The 20,510-nt window shown below is 44.2% G+C and overlaps 3 protein-coding genes across 4 annotated transcripts in view; 1 reads left to right on the top strand and 2 right to left on the bottom strand.

Moving 5' to 3' along the window:
- LOC132257863 (protein tiptop-like) overlaps nt 1–5,116 on the bottom strand; it is a 101,692-nt gene extending 96,576 nt beyond the window's left edge. For both annotated transcript variants that reach the window (XM_059754904.1, XM_059754906.1), the window contains exon 1: nt 4,610–5,116. The gene's annotated coding sequence lies outside the window, so the exon portion shown is untranslated. The remainder of the gene's footprint in view (nt 1–4,609) is intronic.
- An 11,385-nt stretch (nt 5,117–16,501) lies between these two features.
- Nucleotides 16,502–18,780, top strand: LOC132257335 (DNA polymerase eta). The gene is made up of 2 exons (XM_059754196.1): nt 16,502–16,663; nt 16,734–18,780. The coding sequence occupies exons 1-2, from the start codon at nt 16,506–16,508 to the stop codon at nt 18,778–18,780; spliced, it is 2,205 nt and encodes a 734-aa protein (XP_059610179.1). The 5' UTR covers nt 16,502–16,505.
- Nucleotides 18,766–20,370, bottom strand: LOC132257336 (DNA-binding protein Ets97D). The gene is made up of 3 exons (XM_059754197.1): nt 20,224–20,370; nt 19,066–20,158; nt 18,766–19,005 (listed from the first exon to the last, which is right to left on the bottom strand). Exons 1-3 carry the CDS (start codon nt 20,330–20,332, stop codon nt 18,864–18,866), a joined length of 1,344 nt encoding a protein of 447 aa, XP_059610180.1. The 5' UTR covers nt 20,333–20,370; the 3' UTR covers nt 18,766–18,863.
- Between the last annotated feature and the right edge of the window lie 140 nt (nt 20,371–20,510).

Raw genomic sequence — 20,510 nt, 5'->3', positions numbered from 1 at the left:
GAATAGACAATTTCCTCAGTAAATCAATTTGGGTGGAGAGGAAATCGGAATTGGGCATTTTAATGGCTGATTGACAATCCGGTTTTATCATTTTCCCAAAATTGTGTTGCTGTTGATCTCAAAAACTGATTTTCTTATTTTGTCAAAACTCCCCCCAAAACACTCGAGAAAAAAAATTATCTAACACACAGTTGTTGCTAAATTATCTTATTGAGAGCGCCACATATAAATCAATTTCGAAATAAAACTTTTCAAAAACATCTTCTCGTCATGTTTCTAAATATTCCGCAAAAATATATGATTTTTTAATGATGATGAATCACACCCCTAAAGACACACATGTAACCCAAAATCGCAGCCCATTTTCACCACTTCCGAATGTGTTGGCAGAAAAAGAAAAATCTCGCACCGAAATAATCCTGAGTAGCCTAGAAATAGAATCACAACAAAAGACTTTTGCCAAAAATACCCGAGACACATCTCACTTTCAACACGTTGCGACCATTTCAAAACATCCATTCAGGAAAACATGTATTTTCCTCAGTGGTGTTGGGACTTTTTCAAGTGTCTGTCCATGGGAGAAATACTATTTTATCATTATTATTATGAATTGTGACAAAAACTAATTTTAATGAGGCTTCAGATCACTTAGAATATATTTAGTGTCTAACATTCCAATTGTCAGTTTGATTTCAGGACTAATAAATTCAAAAAAATCTCTCTCTAATGACTTCCTAAAACATTTCTGTTTTTTTTTAAAGAAAGGCTCTTGTGAAGATAAGAAAGCCTAGATTATAATATGATAAGTAACAGTGTAAAATGTTTAAGACATCCAGGGAAATGGGAGGAAAAAGCATGTTTTCTGCACTGTCGAAGAGCTCAAAATGTACACAAATTCAGTCACACTATCTCCCCCTTGACTTTTCTCAATGTGTGGAGATTTTTCAAGTGTATCCATATCACGATCCGATGCAGATTGGACGCGAGAGAGAAAATTCCTCGACTCTCAACTGGTTTTGGGATGACATCTGCAAAGTGGTCTGGTTGATTTTGTGTGCGCCATATAAGTCAAAATGGATGCCATTCGGTCACAGCGCGCGCTTATCCACCCCTCGGCCATCAATTCCCATTTGCCCGGGAGATGAAAGAGAGCGAGGGGATCAGCCACTTCCAGGCCATCATCTTGTGACAGGCAGTCACAATCGAGGCCGTTTCTCTGGGCGATGAAGACGAAATTCATCGCGCGACTCCAAACATGATCGAAATGCAGAATGTCATTGGCTGGGCTTCGGCTCTTGTTCACTGCTTTTTTGCTCTCCCACTGGATACAAAGCCTCTCCCATCACTCTTCTCCGTCCACCATGTCTGGGCCTTCGGCCACCGAGGTCCACGCTCGGCGTGTCAGTGTCTTGAGAAGCCCGCAACTCATGCATCCTCACCATAAATAAAGATTCCTCTCCGCGTTGTCGTTTTTTACCATCTTATTCCCATAAGAGATATATATACTTCATATTGTATCTCACATTAATGCAACCATCGCCGATTGCCAGAGTTGAATTCCACGGCAACCATCAGCGGAGCAGCCAACAGAATGAATGCTGAATTTATGATTGATTGCTCATCATTTTTCATTCTTAATGAAAAAGCACCCCGCTGATCAACTATTCAAAATGGCGAACAATGTATATATTATTCCTTATGTGCCTGTTCGCCTCGGACTGTGTTTGTGAGAGACTGTCTATGTACCATTTGACAGGGTGTTTTTATCCCTCTTTTTTATCCACCCCGAGGAAGAGATGAATAAAAGGGAGGGAACTCGAACTCTTCGTGCTCTCCTCATCCGTATCCCGGCAACACAGAATCCTTTTCGCCCTTCCATTCGCGCCAACAAGTTCCCAGATGATGTTTCCAGTCCAAGTGCAATGGAAACTCTGCCGGGCACAAGACTGGGCATGTTATTCATATTCTTTTTTACCTCGCTGCAGAGATAAAAATTGAGATATTGTGGGAGAGAGAAGCCACAGAAAAATATTAGATAATTTATCCAAAAACAACCAAATCCTCTTTTTGGTGAATTGAGATGTTTCGAAAATGTCGGTTGGAGTCTTCTAGCACCAAGACTTCACACTTATAGTATTCAAACTCGAACGTGTTTCAAGAATTCATTATGAATTTCACAGTAACTGAGGTTTAAAATAAATTTAATACGGAAATTGACTAAATATTATCCCAGATATAAATTTACGACTAAAAACTATATGGAAACATTAAGATTCTCTTCACAGGTTCGATTTATTCACATTCAATGAATGTCAATTATAGAAAAATCTATCATTTTGTAAGGAATTCCTTATTAAAATTATTTGTAGCCATTTTCTTACTTGAGAGCCTTGAAAGCCACAATTTTAGCTCAATAGTGAGTGAATATAAATTCAAATCTTTGATTTTGCTGTCAATAAGATAATCTCTCAAAAATATTCAAGATCTTAGCATATAAACTTACCAATTAGTATCGTTTTAAGAACTGTAACGAAGAATTCTATCTGACTTCAATAGAATTTAGAGAATAAACTCTGAAAACGTGTTTTCCCTTAACGAAAGAACACTTTTTTGAACAAAATTTGTTTTATCAGATTTGTTAAAAGTTAATAAATAATATTTCGGTCAAAATAGACGATTTTTCTGGAATAAATAAGGAAAATCTCACATTCTTTTACACCTGATCTCGTGCAACTCAGACGCGACTTCTTTCATATGATTTTATACCTGGTGCAACTCTTTTCTTTCATTAAGTTTCAAACAGTCCTGTATTTCAAAAATCGTCTCAAAATACACTTAAATTTCAATCAAATTGATAATGGTTCACTCTTGAATCCCATTCACAGTGAATCTCCAGAGGCTTATCAATGCGTTCTGACCCGAAACTCTTGAGCGCGTATGAGAAAAATTGTTCCTGTGCGATGGCTCTAAAGTGAGTCTTAAATGAGCCATCAGACAGAAATGAAACAAATACTCATTTAACAAATTAAAAGCAACCTAATCCTCATTTATCAAAGACACGACTTTTTTGATGATTTCTTCTATAAATACAAATACTTGATTCTCTCCTCCGAAACTTTTTCACGCCGTATTTTTAGACGCCTTTTCGCTTCTTCTAGCCATGTTTATGGCATCCGAACAGGTTGACTTCCAATGATGAAGGTTTGAAATTATAAAAGATGATTTTTTTGTTGAGGCGCGTCCATTTCTTCATTCTTATGGCTGATATATTGAAAATCGACTAGGACATTTTTCATCTCTTATGGGTGAGAAAAACTGGTTTCTTTCTCTCCAAGTCTTGCGCGTCTTTTGTGTGATTTAAGAAAACTCAGCAGAGATACCCATAAATCCGTCTTCTTCTCACTCTTCAGTCGCGACTATCTCACTTCTGGCCTCTCTGGATGTTCGATCGGCGGCGATTGATTGGTTTTGCCGGGGATTTTCCTTCGCCAGCAAAGATGGACTCTCTATTGGGACTTTTTAAACATAACTCAAATGGCCGCACAGGGCGGGAGAGGTCGTCGAGGGCTGGGGTGGAATGCCATGGGGCGACTCCACTAGCCATATTATAATGAAAAATTCTTCAGTACAACCCTTGTCACCGTCACATTGAAAGCGACACCAGACACACATTTTACGTCTACTTAATAGAATTTTATAGAGTAAGGCACACACACCACTTCTGGTTGGGTGATGGTTTCCTGAATGCCATCATGATGTAGCCATCAGAGAGAGAAGGCAAAGCAAGAACCCAAAAGAGACCCGTCACCAGCATATCAAGTCCTACACACACGCACCGAGGGGACACGGAAATTTATGTCCTCAGCCGGCAAAGCAATGGCCTCCTTATATATTTATTGCGCATATCATTAAAAATGTTGCCCTCTCGCAACATATACATCACGCGGGGGCTGAGGGGGTGGACCCATGTTCGCCCGCACCCGCTTGCCATGTTGGACACTATGCGCTGGAGATTCACACCCTCATTCTGCCAGGGTGGCAAGACACACGAGGTGTTTAACAAGGAGTTTTGCAGATAGACTCGAGTTTAGACCGCAAAAAAAAGCACGTTCACTGATTAAACACGCTCAATATGTGCTAAACTATTGACCACTGCTAGAGAGCGGACAGGCGGCAACATGAAGAGGAGGTAGACCATGAAAAATGGATTTTCATTACGTCCCAATCTGGTGAGACTATTAAAAACAATTTGCCAAATATGTTGCGCGCACAGTGGTTGCAAAAAAGGCCTCGGAACACCATCAACCAAAACCACCCCGAAACCTCATGGGGGGTGGGGGAGTATTTCCCAAACAAATTGATCCCCGATATCAAAACGGATTTTTCACACACACAACTCTTAAATCGTCAAACAAGCTCGCTAATCAATTATCACTCTCTGCCGAATGCCATAGGCAATTGTAAAATAAAAGGGAAGGCAGGCTGTCAATTACGGAATGATGCAACAATTTATCTCTGTCGATTGCAAAACTATGCAAATCCCTGACTCACATCAAAGTAGTCTCTCACTTTAGAAAATATTCAAATGACTTTTATAGCAAAAACTCACTTTGTGCTATGATTAATGCTGAGACACTATCAAAAACCAACCATAAACTTCTGATTGCTGTGGATGTTGCGGATGTTGCGTTGGATGAACCACTGAGAATTTCGCGAAGATGTTCTCAAAATTCACTGGTAAGTATTTCTTTTTCTCTCTTCTAAGTATATTTCAACTACACTTCTGCTGAACGTATACGGAATTTAGCATTTTTGGACACAGAGAAGCTTTCAGCATTATCACAAGAAGAATTGGTTCACATTGGATTTTTGCACAAGTTACAATTGGCAATTAACACAATCCGTGACGTCATAGAGTACAACGTGCTCTTAAGTAACACCAATAGGAGCAATTTGCAAGATGTGAGGTCACTGCATGTCACTAAGTATACATAGAAGCCCGAAAGAGCCACACGCACTCGGAATACTTGGCCTGGCCAAGCGCTTACGGAAATGTGGATGCGGATTTGATGCAATTTGTCATATCCAGAGGAGCGACCACTTTGTCGGAACCTTCATGCACCACTGCACCTGAGGCTTCGGGAATCCGGGGGCAGCGGTAGTCGATTGATACGGAGGACGTTTTGGCTACGACCAAGATGGGATTGGTAAAAAAAGGAATTGAAAATGCGCGCGACACTTTGCATGTGTCCAATAAGTTTCAAAATCGCTGACTGACTAACCACGGCTGGGAGAAGCTCTCCACATGAGCACAGCCAGACTACACATTTAGCGTCGTGTGATCACACGACTACATCGCTCGAGAGTGATGCAAATATTCATCCATCGGCTGCAAGAGCGCAAAGTCATCAGCAAGGGTGTGTTGGTGCGACCCCACACACTCACGAAACTTGTGGAGCACTCACACTGAGGCGCGCAAGCCGTACGAACGAACGCCTCCCAGAGAACACACTCTCATACGTGGGATCCAATGTTTTCCCCCTCAGGCCAAGACAACATGATGTCCAGTGCTCCCGAAATGCTGGACAAGTGCCGAAAAATGGCATGAAAAGATAGCTAAGGACGGCACTGATGGCGCAGGCAAACAACAAGTGCTACGGCCCCATTGCTGCGCCGTTCCCCAATACAAAACAAAAAAGACGACCACCATCGTGAGTACATGTGGGTTCTTCGCGTATTCTCTCTCAGCGCGGCTGAGAGATGTCAGGCTTTTGTGTCATATTGACAGATAGGAGGAGCGACAGCGACGGGTCCACCCCTCTTCATTACCGTTCGGTACATTTTCGTGCGGCACTCGCCATAAATCGCCCTAATCGCTCGATTAACACACAAGATACACTCTCTCTCTCGCTCTCTCATTCTCCTCACTACACACAACCGAGCGGCCCGTGTGTTGGTCCCCGCATTCTATGGTTGACAGAAGTGCCTCGTGAAACAGTTGGGGTAAATTTTTCAAAATACTCCGATCCCCGCGGACACTTGGTCAGTGCCATCTTCTACTTTTCCTTCTAACCGTATTGTCCACCTCGTCAATTGAGGGGCCATCTGACAGCTCCCCAGCACCTCCAAATTCCCCATCAGAGGCCTTTTCGTCCCTGGACGCCATTCGGCGCGCCATAAATGGGAATCTTATGAAAGAGTGATACAAAAACACTCAATAAGTCAAGATGTGGGCAAGTTGCAGCGGGACCAGTACGAGCAGGCAGAAAACATTGATTATTCATTTATAGGGGTACATAACCCCACTTTTTGTCGCGTCACCTCGTCTTCAGCGACTCGGCGCACACACACACGCGTCGCCTGTACGTCACACCACCACTGGCGAACGTGGCGACGAGCGGATTCAGAACACACAACTACTGTGACGCGCGCCGAGCCAGAAATGTCAATCTATCAGTCATTTTGAGAGCGACAGACGGCAGCGAATGCGCGCACTGTAGCACCGCCCTAAGGATAGGTGTGGCCTACTTATAGTTCTTCTTCTCACAGCCATCATACCCAACAGTGATAGCTTCACTCAAATAATTGACATGGATTATTTATTAATATTATGGCGACGACTTTTAAAATATCACTCGAGACGATTCTTGTCTGGCTTTTGTTCGACTCGCCACACAATTCTATTTCTCAATCGATTTACGAATCCCAAATCAACTCCGTCAAAGCACTCCTTTTTAACTTTCTCCATCATCTTCTATGCGCTGCTCATTTTCCATCCCCAATTTTCTTGGATCCGAGCGCTTCTCTCCACTGCAACGATATTTCTGAATGTCAGAGAATTTCTTCAAGCTCGGCGTTTGGTCGTCTTTTTTACTCGCGCGGGGCTCTTTTTTTTCGAAACACTTACAACCACACCAACAAAGGCACACCCATACCACTCAGCGTAACCCAACTACACTGCTAAAAACTCGTTTGCTCACTCTTTTTTCATCGCTCCACGACTTGTCGTGTCTGTTTTCTCGTTCACCATCTAATTCAGAGTGTTGTCATTGATAAATTTTCTCACGACAGTGAGAAACACCGTGACTGATGAGAAATTCAATTGCGATTGGCGAGCAAATCACACTCATGAGGGTTTGGGAACCTAGATCTCAGTTGGAGTCACTAATTTTAATAAATTGTCTCGCAATTCAACATTCACAATGTTGCCTATGAGACAAGTAACTAATAGGGTCTTATATGTCTCTTATAAGAGACATAAGTTTCTCCGTTTGAACTGCATTTTTAGCCTTATGGTATAGTGTATTATAAGTAGATATAACATCCTAAGTGATATATGTGTACCCGTATTTAGAAGAAAAAAAAAAATGCCTGGATGCAGATTTTTAACTATTTTAAATCACTCATTTTTTGTTGTTGTGTAATTCCTGAAATATTAGGAATTCAGTGTGTGATTTAGTAAGTGCCCTAACTAACCGAAAACCTAGCTTTTCAGCAAATAACAGGCTATGAATCAGTCTGATCCAGCAGGGCTACAGAACACACAGCAAACATGTTGATGTAGCCTTCTTGCTTTCCCATTACCAGATCCAAAACCTATAGGATAGTGCAATAAATTGGGCAAGGATACATCATGAGTGTATTAACTATAATCGAAACTCTCCTAGTATTATATTAATAAATTTTGTGCTGGGTGCTGGGAAATTTTGAGGCTGCATACATACATGCACGGGGCGAAATGAGCATTATGGTTCGGTAAATCATAATTAAATTACCATTTTACTTCCAGTGTTTTCAAATCATGGGGCATGGTTGTTTTGTAAATTATATAAACGCCGCAATTGCTAAGATATATTGGCACGGCATATGTTTGTGAATGGGTTAGTGTGTATTATAAATTTAACACACAAGGTGTAAGGGAATGAATGGGACTTGCAAGCGCTGCACTTCCCTGGCGTTCTTGATGATGATGACCATTTAAGTTGGACACCACTGTGGTCAAGACGTGTAGGCAAGCTAGAAAAAAAGGGCGGTGCACAAATCCTACAACCCCGAGACTGGCACAATTGTGCGGTTTGCTGAGTGAAAAATCCTCATTTGATATATACGCCACGGAAAAATACCTATTTCAATATGATTTAAAATTTCTCTTTTGCCTTTTATTATTTATCGGCCATTAACAGCATCGCTCGTTTATTGGAATAATTAATGGTTATTTTAGGATAAAATGTCGCCCCTGTATAAATACCACCATCTCACTCTGGCTGTATCTGTAGCATAGGCCAACCCCCCCTGGTGGGTGAGGCCACCCTCTCATCCTCGCCACCCAGTGCAAAAACTCACACAAAGACATACAGCAACCAACCTCTGCGATGCTATAAACATAATTCTATCGGATGGCAGTCCGGGGGTGGTTTTCCGAGGAGCACCATCATTTGGCTGTGTGTTGGTGCCTTTTCTGAATAAATATATATTTTGTAAATTGCCGTACCAGGCATAGACATAAGAGGGTTGAAAATTTCACCAGCGCGGGGTTGGGGGAGTGAAAACAGACACAGAAGCCGCATAATATATAATTTTGTCATTTATTTCAAACTCCCATCCGCCAAGGGGTGGCGGGTAATTTTGCAGAAGGTTTTTAACTCGGCCCGCGATAGCACCACTCCCCCCTAGAAGCTTCGGCATTCTTTTTTGCCGGGACCGAAAGAAGGGTCTCCTGGGGTAAGAGGGAGTTTGTCGCCATGAAAGACAGGGTCCGCACAGCGCCCTATCACACGCGGGTCAGGGCCAGAGCGAACCTGAGGAGGCGAGAAAAAAGAGCTGAGGGAGCGAAGTGAATCGAGACAGAAATGTTATTATGGAGAAATCATCAAGTGTGCTGTATCAAGCCAGATACATACTATTGAGCATTGGACAGCTAAGAATGATTTATCTACGGAGTGTCATACCTAAATATAATTTATGTGATTGAACAGAAATACCACAGAAGTTGAGGAGGGAGAGAACCAGAGTATAACCAAATCGACTCCCCAATTCAGCTTTTTTTTTCTCAGGCAAACCTCTCCATTTGGCTGGATGTGAGCTGCGTCCGAGCGAAGCCAATCGCGCGAGGGAAAAAGAGTGGAAGAAGAATTGCATTCCATCATGTGACACCGCGAGATCCATCTGCAGTGTGAGACTGGACGCGGGTTTGGCGCACAAGATTACCAATGATTCGCGAGCATCATCCATTCCTCTTCGCCGCACGACCACAGATGCCTTATATAGGGCATTGTATTAGCCTCTCGCTCGACTTTTCGGGAACACATACACGCCATCCCCTCGATCCCGCCCGGTTTTTGTCCGCCGCGCGCTCTATCACTACCCCCGAGACAGAGGGTAAAGGCGAAGTGAAAGCCAGCTATGCTGTGATGTACATGGCACAATAGCATATAGAAAGTCTCGGAGGAAGAAGTATGAAAAAAGGAGAAGCAGAGAGAATCAAACAAAAGTGCTCAGTGAGCTGAATGTGCGCTCAAAATTTTTTGACAGATTTATTACATTCAGCCTGTCTTAAGTTTGAATTATGTCTGGAAATAGACGAAATATTCTATTTACCCCTCATGCACACCAGCACACCATCATGGGTGATGATGATGAGAGAAAGAAGTCATTTATACACTGTTATTTCTTCCCGGGAATTCACCCTCGGACTACCAGTGGCTAGATTTCGCGATCTGCAGCCGGCCGAGCAGGTTTCCTTGTCGCGCGGCGATCTTCATTCGCCTAATCGCGACACGATCGCCATTATCACGCATTTTGATGGAGACCCGAAGAAGCAAGGCGACGTTTTAATGTATCTTGATTTGTGTTTGAGATAGACTCAATGTGAGTATAATTAGCCATTAAAGACGTGAAAATGTACTAATTTACCCGATTTTGATCTCACAATTTTTTTTTACCTTTGCAAAACCCTCTCTATTTGCTCAATGAACGTGTGTGTGCTGAGATGAGGATGCCATTTAGACTTGATGATGGTGGCAAGAGTGAGAGATAACCAATAAGAGACTCCAATTACATGTGATGCAGAGATGTGTGTTGATCTGTGTTACATTGACACACAATGATGAAATTTTGGCACTTTTAAAACTGTAGAAATACAAAGGAAAACCCATCTTATTTTCGCAGTAAAGATCCACTAAAATGTTAAACTAAAATACGAATAAAGTCAAAAATTATAGCTTTTGATCTATGGTTAATCATTGTCTAAGCTTTACAACGTAAAATCACACAAAATTGACCTTTTTTCTTTGTCTTTTCTTGAGAATACTTTGCATAACATTAGCCAGTTTGGACCTAAGCGAGACGCTGTTCAATTTGCTATTGTGCCGCAAAATTTTGCTCAAAATGTTGCCAAGGCAAAGAAATACCTTCAAAAATTCATCCAGGCAAATCATGTAAATTCCACAATTCACTCGCTCTTTGGTGAATTGAAGTGGAAATTCTCATAAAGTTCCACATAGAAGCGAATTCTCCCTTTGAATATCTCGTCCAATTTCCATGAAAACTCCACAAGTTGCGTCAATACCCGTCAATGGCGGAGACTCGAGATGTTTGTCTGATGCTTCTTGCATAATTTCGAGTCGGGAGGCTAAAGTGGAATCCCGGCGAGAGATTTTTGGACGATGAGAAAGAGTGGCTGAAGAAAGGCGGCAATAAATAAAATATTTTATACGATTTCTCGTGGAGGATGAGGAAGATATCACGCTCACCGGGACGTGAAGGGACACGGCTGAAAAAATGTCTTACTTCGAGGCATCAGAAATGAAATTGTTCCTTCTCCCTGGCAATCATCCGACAGACAGAGGATGAGAGTGTGCGGAGACGAAGGAATTGACTGACTTTTCTCCGGCTATATCGAACAGTGTGGCGCTCGTGACAAAAGGCGAGAGGAGAGAAAAGGAGCTGTGGCGTTGGCCCGAGTGAAATGGCAAGACAGGACCCGAGAGATGAGATGAGATGAAGTGGGAAGTGGCGGGACTGCAGAGATAACCGTTAAGGTGCGTAATAGCGTACGTCGCCAAGTCAGCCAGCGCATCCAACATCGATTAGACATAACGTGTCACAAGAAAGACATTCCCAAAGCTTATTCGAGGTGATTTATGAAATAAAAAGAATAAATAAGTAATTGTGCTCCGAGCTGAGCCACAGGGACGAGCGATACGTCGCCCACGAGGGTGGATTCTTGGGATGGCTTGCATGGAAAAAAGGGTGTCTCTCTCACACTAATTTTCCCTCCAGAGCCACTGTCTCTCGGGGAGAGACACTGCGAGAAATATCTGACGATTCGACTTGATGTTTGAGATGCAATAACATGAGCAAACGGCAGATGGGATGTCTTTTAGCGAGAGGGTGGGAGGTGACCAACACTCAGAAATAAGGGGAAGAATTCAGGGGATTTTTCAGCCCTGATCGACTACTATTTTAGTGTTAAATTACATCTATTATTCATTATTCCCATATCTTATCATGTTTACATTCTTATCGCAATTTAATTTGTCGATTTCATCACTGGAAATTTGCATCTTTTCCATTCACCTAATTAGAGTCGTATATATTCACCCGAAATCAGTACATAAACAAGCCAGACTTGTGATTGTTCTGAGTGTAGGCCGAATGAATTTATAAAGCAAATAGAACACGATGGCGTTCGATCAGGGGAGTGAAAGAAGCATTTAACGAAATTGATTCTATTCAAATTCAAATTATGACACAGTCTTTTCTGCCCCCATTCAAATTCCTCCACCAGAAGCTTTATTCCTTTCCCCCCCCCTTCTGCCGAAGGAGCTCCACTTTTTCTCGTCTCTAATGGGCGCACGCAAAGAAAAACAGCTCCCCAGCTTTGCTCGCGATTGCCTGGGGAGTTGATTTGGGGATGTGGATTGGGAGCGAGAGCGAAGAATGTGAAAATCCCATGTTGGAATCTCCTGGAAAGTCTTTTCAATCAATTTTTACAGCCACATCTCTTTTGGGTGCCACGAAATTCACACGAAAGCTAATAAACACAAGCTTAAAATCCCCTCTAAAAGCATGCCTTTCAGGCATTCGGGGGGGCGAAAAAAAGAGTTCAAAACGCCATCCACACAGTGCTGGGGATGCGCCCAAAGGGGTGGGAAATGGGCGGCAGAGAGAGAGAGAGGCATTGAAAATGATTTTCCATTTGTTTTCACACGTCAAATCCATTGTTATATTTTCCACATAAAACACTGTAGATTGCACACATTCACCATACATATAAATTCCGGAATGTGATTCTCTCACTTGGATCCCAACATATAAATATAATATTCAAGTATTCACCATACAACATAATCCCTTAGGACAATCGTATAACGCGGCTGCCATCTCTGGAGCTCGTTTGGGCCAAAACTAAAATCCGTATTTTGATGAATGGCCAAAGTTGTGTCTAATTGTTGGAATAAATTCTGTTTGATATATCACCATTATATGTTATTAAGGGAAATCACATATATCATACACACTGGCCACTAGCGGTGCTTATATCTTGGTGGAGAGGAAAATGGCACACACGAAAGCGGGGAGATATTGAGAAAATGAAGAAGGAACTCGGGGAGTTTAGCTCTCAGCCCCTTATGAATATCTGATATTCATTTATGCTCTGCCACCCCACATTAAATCGCCCCCGACTCGAAGTCCTCTGGCGAGCCTCGACTCTCCCCCGCAATTCACCTTCCTGACCCGATCCCACAATTATTCCAGCGCACTGCGACTTCCCCACTTCGCTATTTACCACTTCTTTCCGATGTCACCTCAAAAGCACAGTGTTCCCCGCTCGGAGATAATCTGATAATCATTAGTCTTGACTTTGATTTTATCACAAACACAGGCACATATTACTCAGCTTGTATTTATGCAAAAATTTACATAGCAACCTTTTTTCAGTTAGCTGTTCAAAAGCTATTCTCGCTAATAAGAATCTGAGCATTATTTGAGCGTTGAACTTACTTTGCTTATTCTTTCAAATGTTCAGATTTTTAAGGACTATTGTAATAAAATCTTTGCAATATTCTGTGCCAAGAAGTCATAATACTAAAGTCTCAAAGGCTAATATAAAGTATCCAACGATTCTTCTCTGTGCAACCAAATTGATAATCCGTTAATGTTTAGACGAATTTTTCCATTCAATTTTAGTGAGGCTTCCGCATTAAATGAAAGCCAATTAAATTATTTGCCGATTCTTTGGAGGAACTTGACTATCAAATTTCCCTAAAGGACGCGCCTGAATTGTCCAAGTGCTAACGCGCTGAGCATTTTCGCTCCAGCTGGCGAGGGTTAAAAACCCTTTCTGCATCCGGAGCGTGGGGAAAAATCGCTCTGCTGTAAAGTGAATTTAGATGACATCCCACACTAAATATTTAAATTGGTCTTTATGTATGTCACACACACTTTCCTCTCGTCTTGGGGCTCCGGCACTTGCGTGCTGCCCGCGGGCGGAAGGCCGGTGGGTGGCGGATAATTTACTGGAGACAGTTGACACTTCGATGTCGGTGGTTTATGGCACGACGCCTTTCAAGATAGGGGTGATTTGCGTCCGTTTTTTCTGCCGCTCGGCCAGGATGAATGGACGAAGATGTCCATTGTGCGATTGCGGTGGGGGAGGGAAAAGGTATCGCCTCTTCGCACTCTGCCAATAATTCTCCCGCCCGCCGAGAACCACCCCAAAAGCGAGAGATTGAGGCTTCGGAATTTCATGTTTTGTCACTACGTTTTTTCCTTCAATTCACTGCTTGATCGAATTTCTCACCAGATTTATGGCATTTGCGATTAATTGTTTGTGAAAAATCTATTATTTATCACCTCGACTTTTCTTTCTCGCAACATTTTCACACCATCGCCATTTTCCCTTGGTTTGACTTTTTGTCGATACAGATAATAAGAGAGTTTTGCATTTTTCCTGCGTTTTTGGCTCAGAAAGAAGTTCACATGCGGGAGAAGCGGAAAAATGGGCAGAAGAATTAATGATTGCGGAGGGAAAAATCAGAGGAAAACGAGATGAAATTGCAGTGAATCACACACACACACACACAGGGCGAAATTCTCCTCCGGCACACGAGGTGTGAGTTCAGCCGCAGCAGTGAAAAATACCAAATAAAACTTATTTATTGCTCGAAAATGTAATTATAGAGGAATTTTTGTTGTTTCAACCACGAGAAGCGACTCTGATTTATTCTTCAATCAGTTCCTGGACGCTTTTCCTCTCGCTTCCAATTTTTCCTGCTTTTGCTGTGCCGTTTCCGGACCCAAATTGCCATTTTTCCTCGCTCTTTCGAGCCACCGTGAGCTTTGAAGCTCTTTCTGTGGGTGCATTAATTAAAAATATTCAAGGATTTTCCCGCCAAAAATCAATTTAGCTGTAAAAAGTCGTGATTTAATCGGATTCCAAGAATTTTCCCGTCCACCAGAGGTTCGGAATGTTCTTTCATCGACCACCTGAGTGTGCCTAATTAATTAATATGAGTGATAAATAAGCTGACAAGGGAGATTGAGATATATCAGCTGCGCGAGAAAGAGATTCCCGCCATTCCCGATAAATAAATCGATGAAATATGGCAAAGCCACCCTTTAAACAGCCGAATTTTATTCACTCCTCACCTGGTCGGTGACATTCTGGACACAAGAGTCTGACCTATTCGCGAGAGTGCCAATAAATTCCCATTAATATCATTGTATTTTATGAAAATCTCATCTCAGTGGGAGAGCAAAATGCGCCGATGAAAGAGAGGAAATTATTTCGAGGCAAAAACGATGGCCAAAAATGGAGAGATGATGATGGAAAGGATGGAAAGGCATCGCGAGTACTCTAGACCATTATTATTTTACTGCACTTTAATTTACCTCGTTAATAAATTCTCCAACTTTTGCGCGCCTGATTGAAACTCAATCCAAGACTAGCGATTTTTTTTCTCGTGCGACATCGAATATAGATTGCATCGCAGCTGAAGATCTTTCGGCAGAAAGATAAGATGTGCGATGTGTTTTTCGGGACAAAAAGGAATTTTTGAGCAACGACCAATTATAATTGCACTTGATGCAGAGAGGTGAATGTCCTCCGAATCTTCCTCCTCATCTTCCATTCCAGCATCTCTGCACGCGATCTCTTCAGGCTAATTGGGAATTTTGGCAGGTTCTGCAAGATTAAGACACGAACAAGGGAGGGAAATTTTGTGTTGAGACCATTGAGACTCACTGGAAGTGCGTGAAGTATTGGAAAATGTCTAAAAGTGCCACTTTTCAAGAATCTTGTGCGTCGCTCTCACACTTAACTGCATGGAAAAACTAAAGTATAAGACTTTTATTAAAGAAATACTCTTTATAGACTTGTATAATATTGCAGAATGGACGGGAATTTGAAAATTCAGGGAAAACGTTCGACTGTCGTCACTTCTGCTCCTCAGCATTTTCGTCACGTTCCATTGTTCCTGCGCTCCTTTCTCTTGACCCACAGAAAATTTAATTAAACATGTTAAATTAATTAATCAAAATGCACCGTACATCACTTTTCCTCACACCCGAACCGTCCGGACGCCGAGACGCGGGTCAGGCGATCCTGGCTGGAAATTCAATTTGTCCCTTCTGCAGATTGCTCCGCGTGCGTCGCACTTCACGTGCTCAGAAGGACTGCGACTTCTGGAGATTTCAACGTCTTAAGATTGTAACTCTTCTAATTTTCTATCCACACAAGAGCTCAAAAGATGAGAAGATTAAGTCCAGAGGTAGACAAGAAGAAATGGCCAGAGATGAGGATCTGGTTCAGCACTGATAAATGGCGCCTTTTTTCGCATCCTCGAGAGCCTGCAAGTGCACAGAAGGAATTATATACAGAGTATTAATAATAGCTCATGAAATGCTCTCACCTTTTTGCAGTTCTTAAGCGCCAACAATCTCTGTCACTCTTTGATAATTGCCCAGGATTCTTGGCTCCAAGTTGCTAGAGAGCAATTCTGCAGATGGTTCTAATTACACTGGAAATTTCTGACCAGCCTTCTGGAATCGACGAATTCATGAAGTTGTTCTTCATAAGTGCTTGCAAAGGTCTTTGATGTTCTGCTGCGAAACAGCCGCCGAATCCCAGTCGCGTGGGAAGATAGCAATAGCAGCTGATGACCATCTTGGGATGCCCGGCTTCAGTACGTTCAAGATTCTTGACACTCCAGCGTATGCATCGCCCAAACGAAGCAAATAATCCATATTCTGATGTATGGAGACTTCATTTATACCACTCATTGAACTTTTAGGGGTGATTTTCACGGGAAACAACTGAAAATGCGATGGAAATGCAAGCCAAAAAATACCTTCCATAAACAACACAATTTGTCAATAATTGTGGAACGTGAATCCACATCAGTGTTCACCAGCAGATGGCGCATTATCGCTTTTGCGCCAGATTTTGACAGTTTATTGTGAAATTCGCAAATTCCCACAATTTTTTTAATTTACCCCGGAAAATGGCTAGTTCAGAGCTGAATTTCAACAACACGTACGAGAGAATAGTGGTGCTGGTGGACATGGATTGTTTCTACTGCCAAGTGGAGGAGAAACTCAATCCCGAACTCAGAGGAAAGCCAATGGCGGTGGTTCAGTATAATAACTGGATGGGAGGCGGGTGAGAATCTCAAATTTATCAGCTAAAAGATAAGAATTTTTTCTACTTTTTGTGGTGCTTTTCTCCCCAGCATCATTGCGGTGAACTATCCGGCGAGAGCGAGAGGTGTCACACGCCACATGCGCGGCGACGAGGCTCGGAAGCACTGTCCGGAGATTGAGCTCGTCCGGGTGCCTGCAGTGCGAGGGAAGGCGGATCTCACGAAGTACCGCGAGGCTGGGAAGGATGTGGCTCGAGTGTTGCAATCCTTCACGGCCAATTTGGAGCGGGCGAGCGTGGATGAGGCGTATCTGGACATCAGCAGCAACGTGCTGGAGAGAATGAAGGAGATGGACAAAAGAGAGTACTTCATAAAGCCTGAGAATGTTACCAACACCTTCGCCGTGGGGCACAAATCCTTTGGGGAATTCGTCAAGAGTCTCTCCGCCAGGATGTCTACTGGCGAGGACTCTGAAAGTGAAGAAATGGAGGATTTCCGGGCGGCAAATGCTTCTTGTCGCTCTGAAGAGCAGGATGTTAAGAGGAGAAACGAGCTGAAGCTCTTGGTGGCAGCCACAATAGTGAATGACATCCGACGGGAGGTGAAGGAGGTCACGGGCTACGAGTGCTCTGCTGGGCTGGCGCACAATAAGATTCTGGCTAAGTTGGTGGCGGGATTGAACAAGCCCAACAAGCAGACGATCATCAGCATCGACGCCGTGCAGACGCTTTTCGAGCAGATGCCCATCCTGAAGGTCAGAGGCCTGGGCGGGAAGTTCGGCGAGATTGTGTGCCAGAAGCTGAACGTGAAGTTCATGGGAGATCTGCTGGAGTTCTCGGAGAGCGAGCTCCGGAAGGCGTTCAACGACAAGGACGGCACGTGGCTGTACTATCTGGCCAGAGGAGTGGATCTGGAGCCCGTGGTGACGCGTCTGATCTCTAAGAGCATCGGCTGCTGCAAGAAGTTCCCAGGAAAGGGCGCGATAACGGGCGTGAAGACGCTCACGCATTGGCTCACGGAATTGGCTGCAGAAGTCGTGGATCGCCTGGAGAAGGATCAAGAGGAGAACAGCCGCCGAGGGAAGCTCCTGACGGTGAGCTACACGCAAGCCATTGGCGGAGAGGACATCGCCAGCTCCCGGAGTGTGCAATTGGACGTGTACGATGCTCAGAAGATGGCTGAAGACGCATTCGAGGTGATGAAGAAGAACACAGATGTATTTTACCAGGTGGAGAATCCGTCAAAGGTCAACAATCCAATCAAATTGCTGGGATTGAGCGTGAGTAAGTTCGAGAAGAATCCCCTGCCGAAGAAGAATATCATCCAGGAGATATTCAAGAAGCAGGAAAGCAAGAAAAATGATGAGGAAAAGGGGTTCTTTCAGCAGTTTGTGAGTGAAGAGACAGCGGAAGAAAAGAGTCCTCAGCCCTCAACGTCGAAGATCGAAGAGAAAACACCCGAGAAGAACGATTCGGGGAACAGCGATGGGTTTTTCAGTGAACTCTTGGAAAAGGAGGCGAAGAGCTTCTTGGAAAATTCACCGCAAGCTTCAACATCTGCCCAAAAGACTCCAGAAAGCAAGTCTGAGGCGATCTACGAAGCTTCCACGCCGGAGTACAAGAAGACCTACGCGGAATTCGCAAAGCCGCAACTGCCGGATGAATTCATGACCGTTTGCGAGAAGTGCAACATGCGGATTTCTCAGTTTGAGGCGGAATCTCACGCTGACTTCCACTTTGCGCTGCAGCTGAGTCAGGAGCAGAGAACGGAATTCCGCCAGAAGGTGAAAGACAAGTTGACGTCTTCGCAGCCCGCAGCCAAGAAGATGCGAGTGACCAAGACAGCTCCTGCTGTGCCAACAATGAAGACATTCCTCAGCAGTGTTGAGGTCAAGAGCGAAGGCAGAGCCACTGAACAGTGTCCGAAGTGCGGAATTCAGGTGCCTCTCGAGGAGTCTGTCAGTCACTCAGATTACCACATGGCGAAAGAGTTGCAGATGCAGATGAACAAACACGAGACGACTTCTCAGTCTTCCCAGAAACCGACTCAAGCATCCCAGAAGGGTAAAGGGAAGAAATCCGCAGCGAAAGAGCCCAAAATGCACAGCATTTCCAGCTACTTTTCAAACAAATCGTGATTGACAAATGCTTTTCTTTTAAAATTAATAAATTTCTCATAGAGTAATCAAAATATTCTTCTCTTTTCTCACTTTTGCGCTCCTCAGATTGTCCCTGAAAACTCCCAGTCGGCCGTCTTGTCCCGAGACTCCGCCTCCATGTCGCACTCCATGACGAGGCGCGCCAGATCTTTGGCGTCGTAGCCGATCAACTGCTTCAAATCACACACAAATTTGTAGACGAATCTGCAAGGAAAATATTCAATTTGAATCAGTCGATTCGGATCAGTTCTTGAGGGTTCTCACCTCCTCCCGTGCACCTTTGAGATCATGTCGCCGTCGTAATAGTAGCGCAGCGCCCTGGACAGCTTCTCGTAATTCATCGTGGGCTTGTTCTTGCGCTCTCCCCAGAGTTGCGCCACTCTTTCCGGGTCACTCAGCTTGAACTCGCCATTTCCGCCGACCCACTGAATGATCCTACGATGCTCGATGTCTGTGAGGATCTCCAGCAGGAACTGCCACAGCTGGATTTGGCCGTTGTTGCCGCTGCGGTTGCCACAGAAGATCGGTTCCATCCGGATGTTGTCCAGGCACACGCGATTGCTGGCCTTCGCGGGCGACGCGGCCTTGGGTGGCTTGTTGGCGCTCTCCGTGGGCAAGACACCTTCGCCGGGTGACTTCTGCACCACCGCCACGTACTTGCACTTGCGCAGCAGCTCCAGGTGCGTCCAGAAGAGGTCTCCAGGGTCGTTGGGAACCTTCTTCTTGAACTCCGGCAGTTCGATATTGCACAGATCCTTGCCGCTGATGCACCAGTCCGACAGCTTGATCTGCGTGAGGTTGAACTGACGCACGGCCCACTGCAGCCAGTGGCGCACCTGCGCCGTCGTCCAGTCCCTGGGATTGTCCGGGATCTGCAGGCGCGCCTGATCGCGCTTGAACTGATTGTCAATCGCCCACTGATCGCTGAACTTCTTCTGCGCCGCCGGCGCGCTGTCCTCATTGTCGCTCATCTCCTCCGCGTTCTCCCGCGGACTCTTCGGCGTGGCGCTCTTGGAGTTCTCCAGGATGTCGTCCGTGGGCTTCAGCACGTCGATGATGTTGATCTTGTTGCTGCTCGTCAGCACCTGAACGTTGATCTGCACCAGGCCTTCGCCCTGCACGCACTGGTCCACCAGATTCTTGTGCCCCTCCAGCATTTGCGCATCCTGCAGCCAGAACTGGAAGTACTTCAGACTCTGTCCCAATCTCTCCTCCAGCAGCGATCGCAGCTTGTTCAGCGGCTCCCGGATGTCCATGTGCAGGATGATGATGTCGTCTGTGTCGTCCACGGCGGGCTCCTCGCGGTTGTACTCGAAGAACGGCGCCCCCGAGATCAAGTCGATGTTCTCAATTGTGACTGCGAGATCAAAACAAAGGCGCTGATAAGAGTTTTCCGGCGCCCGTGGCGCGATTGCTTCTCACCCAAGTCATTTTCCTGATCGTACGCCATGCCGTCCTGCGATGTGTGGTCATCAGAGACGTCTTCTTCCACTTTTATCTGTGTTTTATTGAATGTTTTCAGCAGATTCATTTAACCTCTTTGCGATGTGCTTCACGGCTGTCAAACCATGTTTTACACTGTGAAGAATCATCGAAAAACTACACGGAAAAAGCCTCTTCGTCCAAATCAAGGGGAAAAGAATATTTCATGGAATTTCAGATTCTTTAACTATAATAAATGGTTTATTGTGGCAAAGTACCGAAAAATA

This window comes from Phlebotomus argentipes, unplaced genomic scaffold (genome assembly GCF_947086385.1).
Source record: "Phlebotomus argentipes unplaced genomic scaffold, Phlebotomus argentipes genome assembly scaffold_4, whole genome shotgun sequence".
NCBI lineage: Eukaryota > Metazoa > Arthropoda > Insecta > Diptera > Psychodidae > Phlebotomus > Phlebotomus argentipes.
This window is presented reverse-complemented; position numbering and strand designations above follow the sequence as displayed.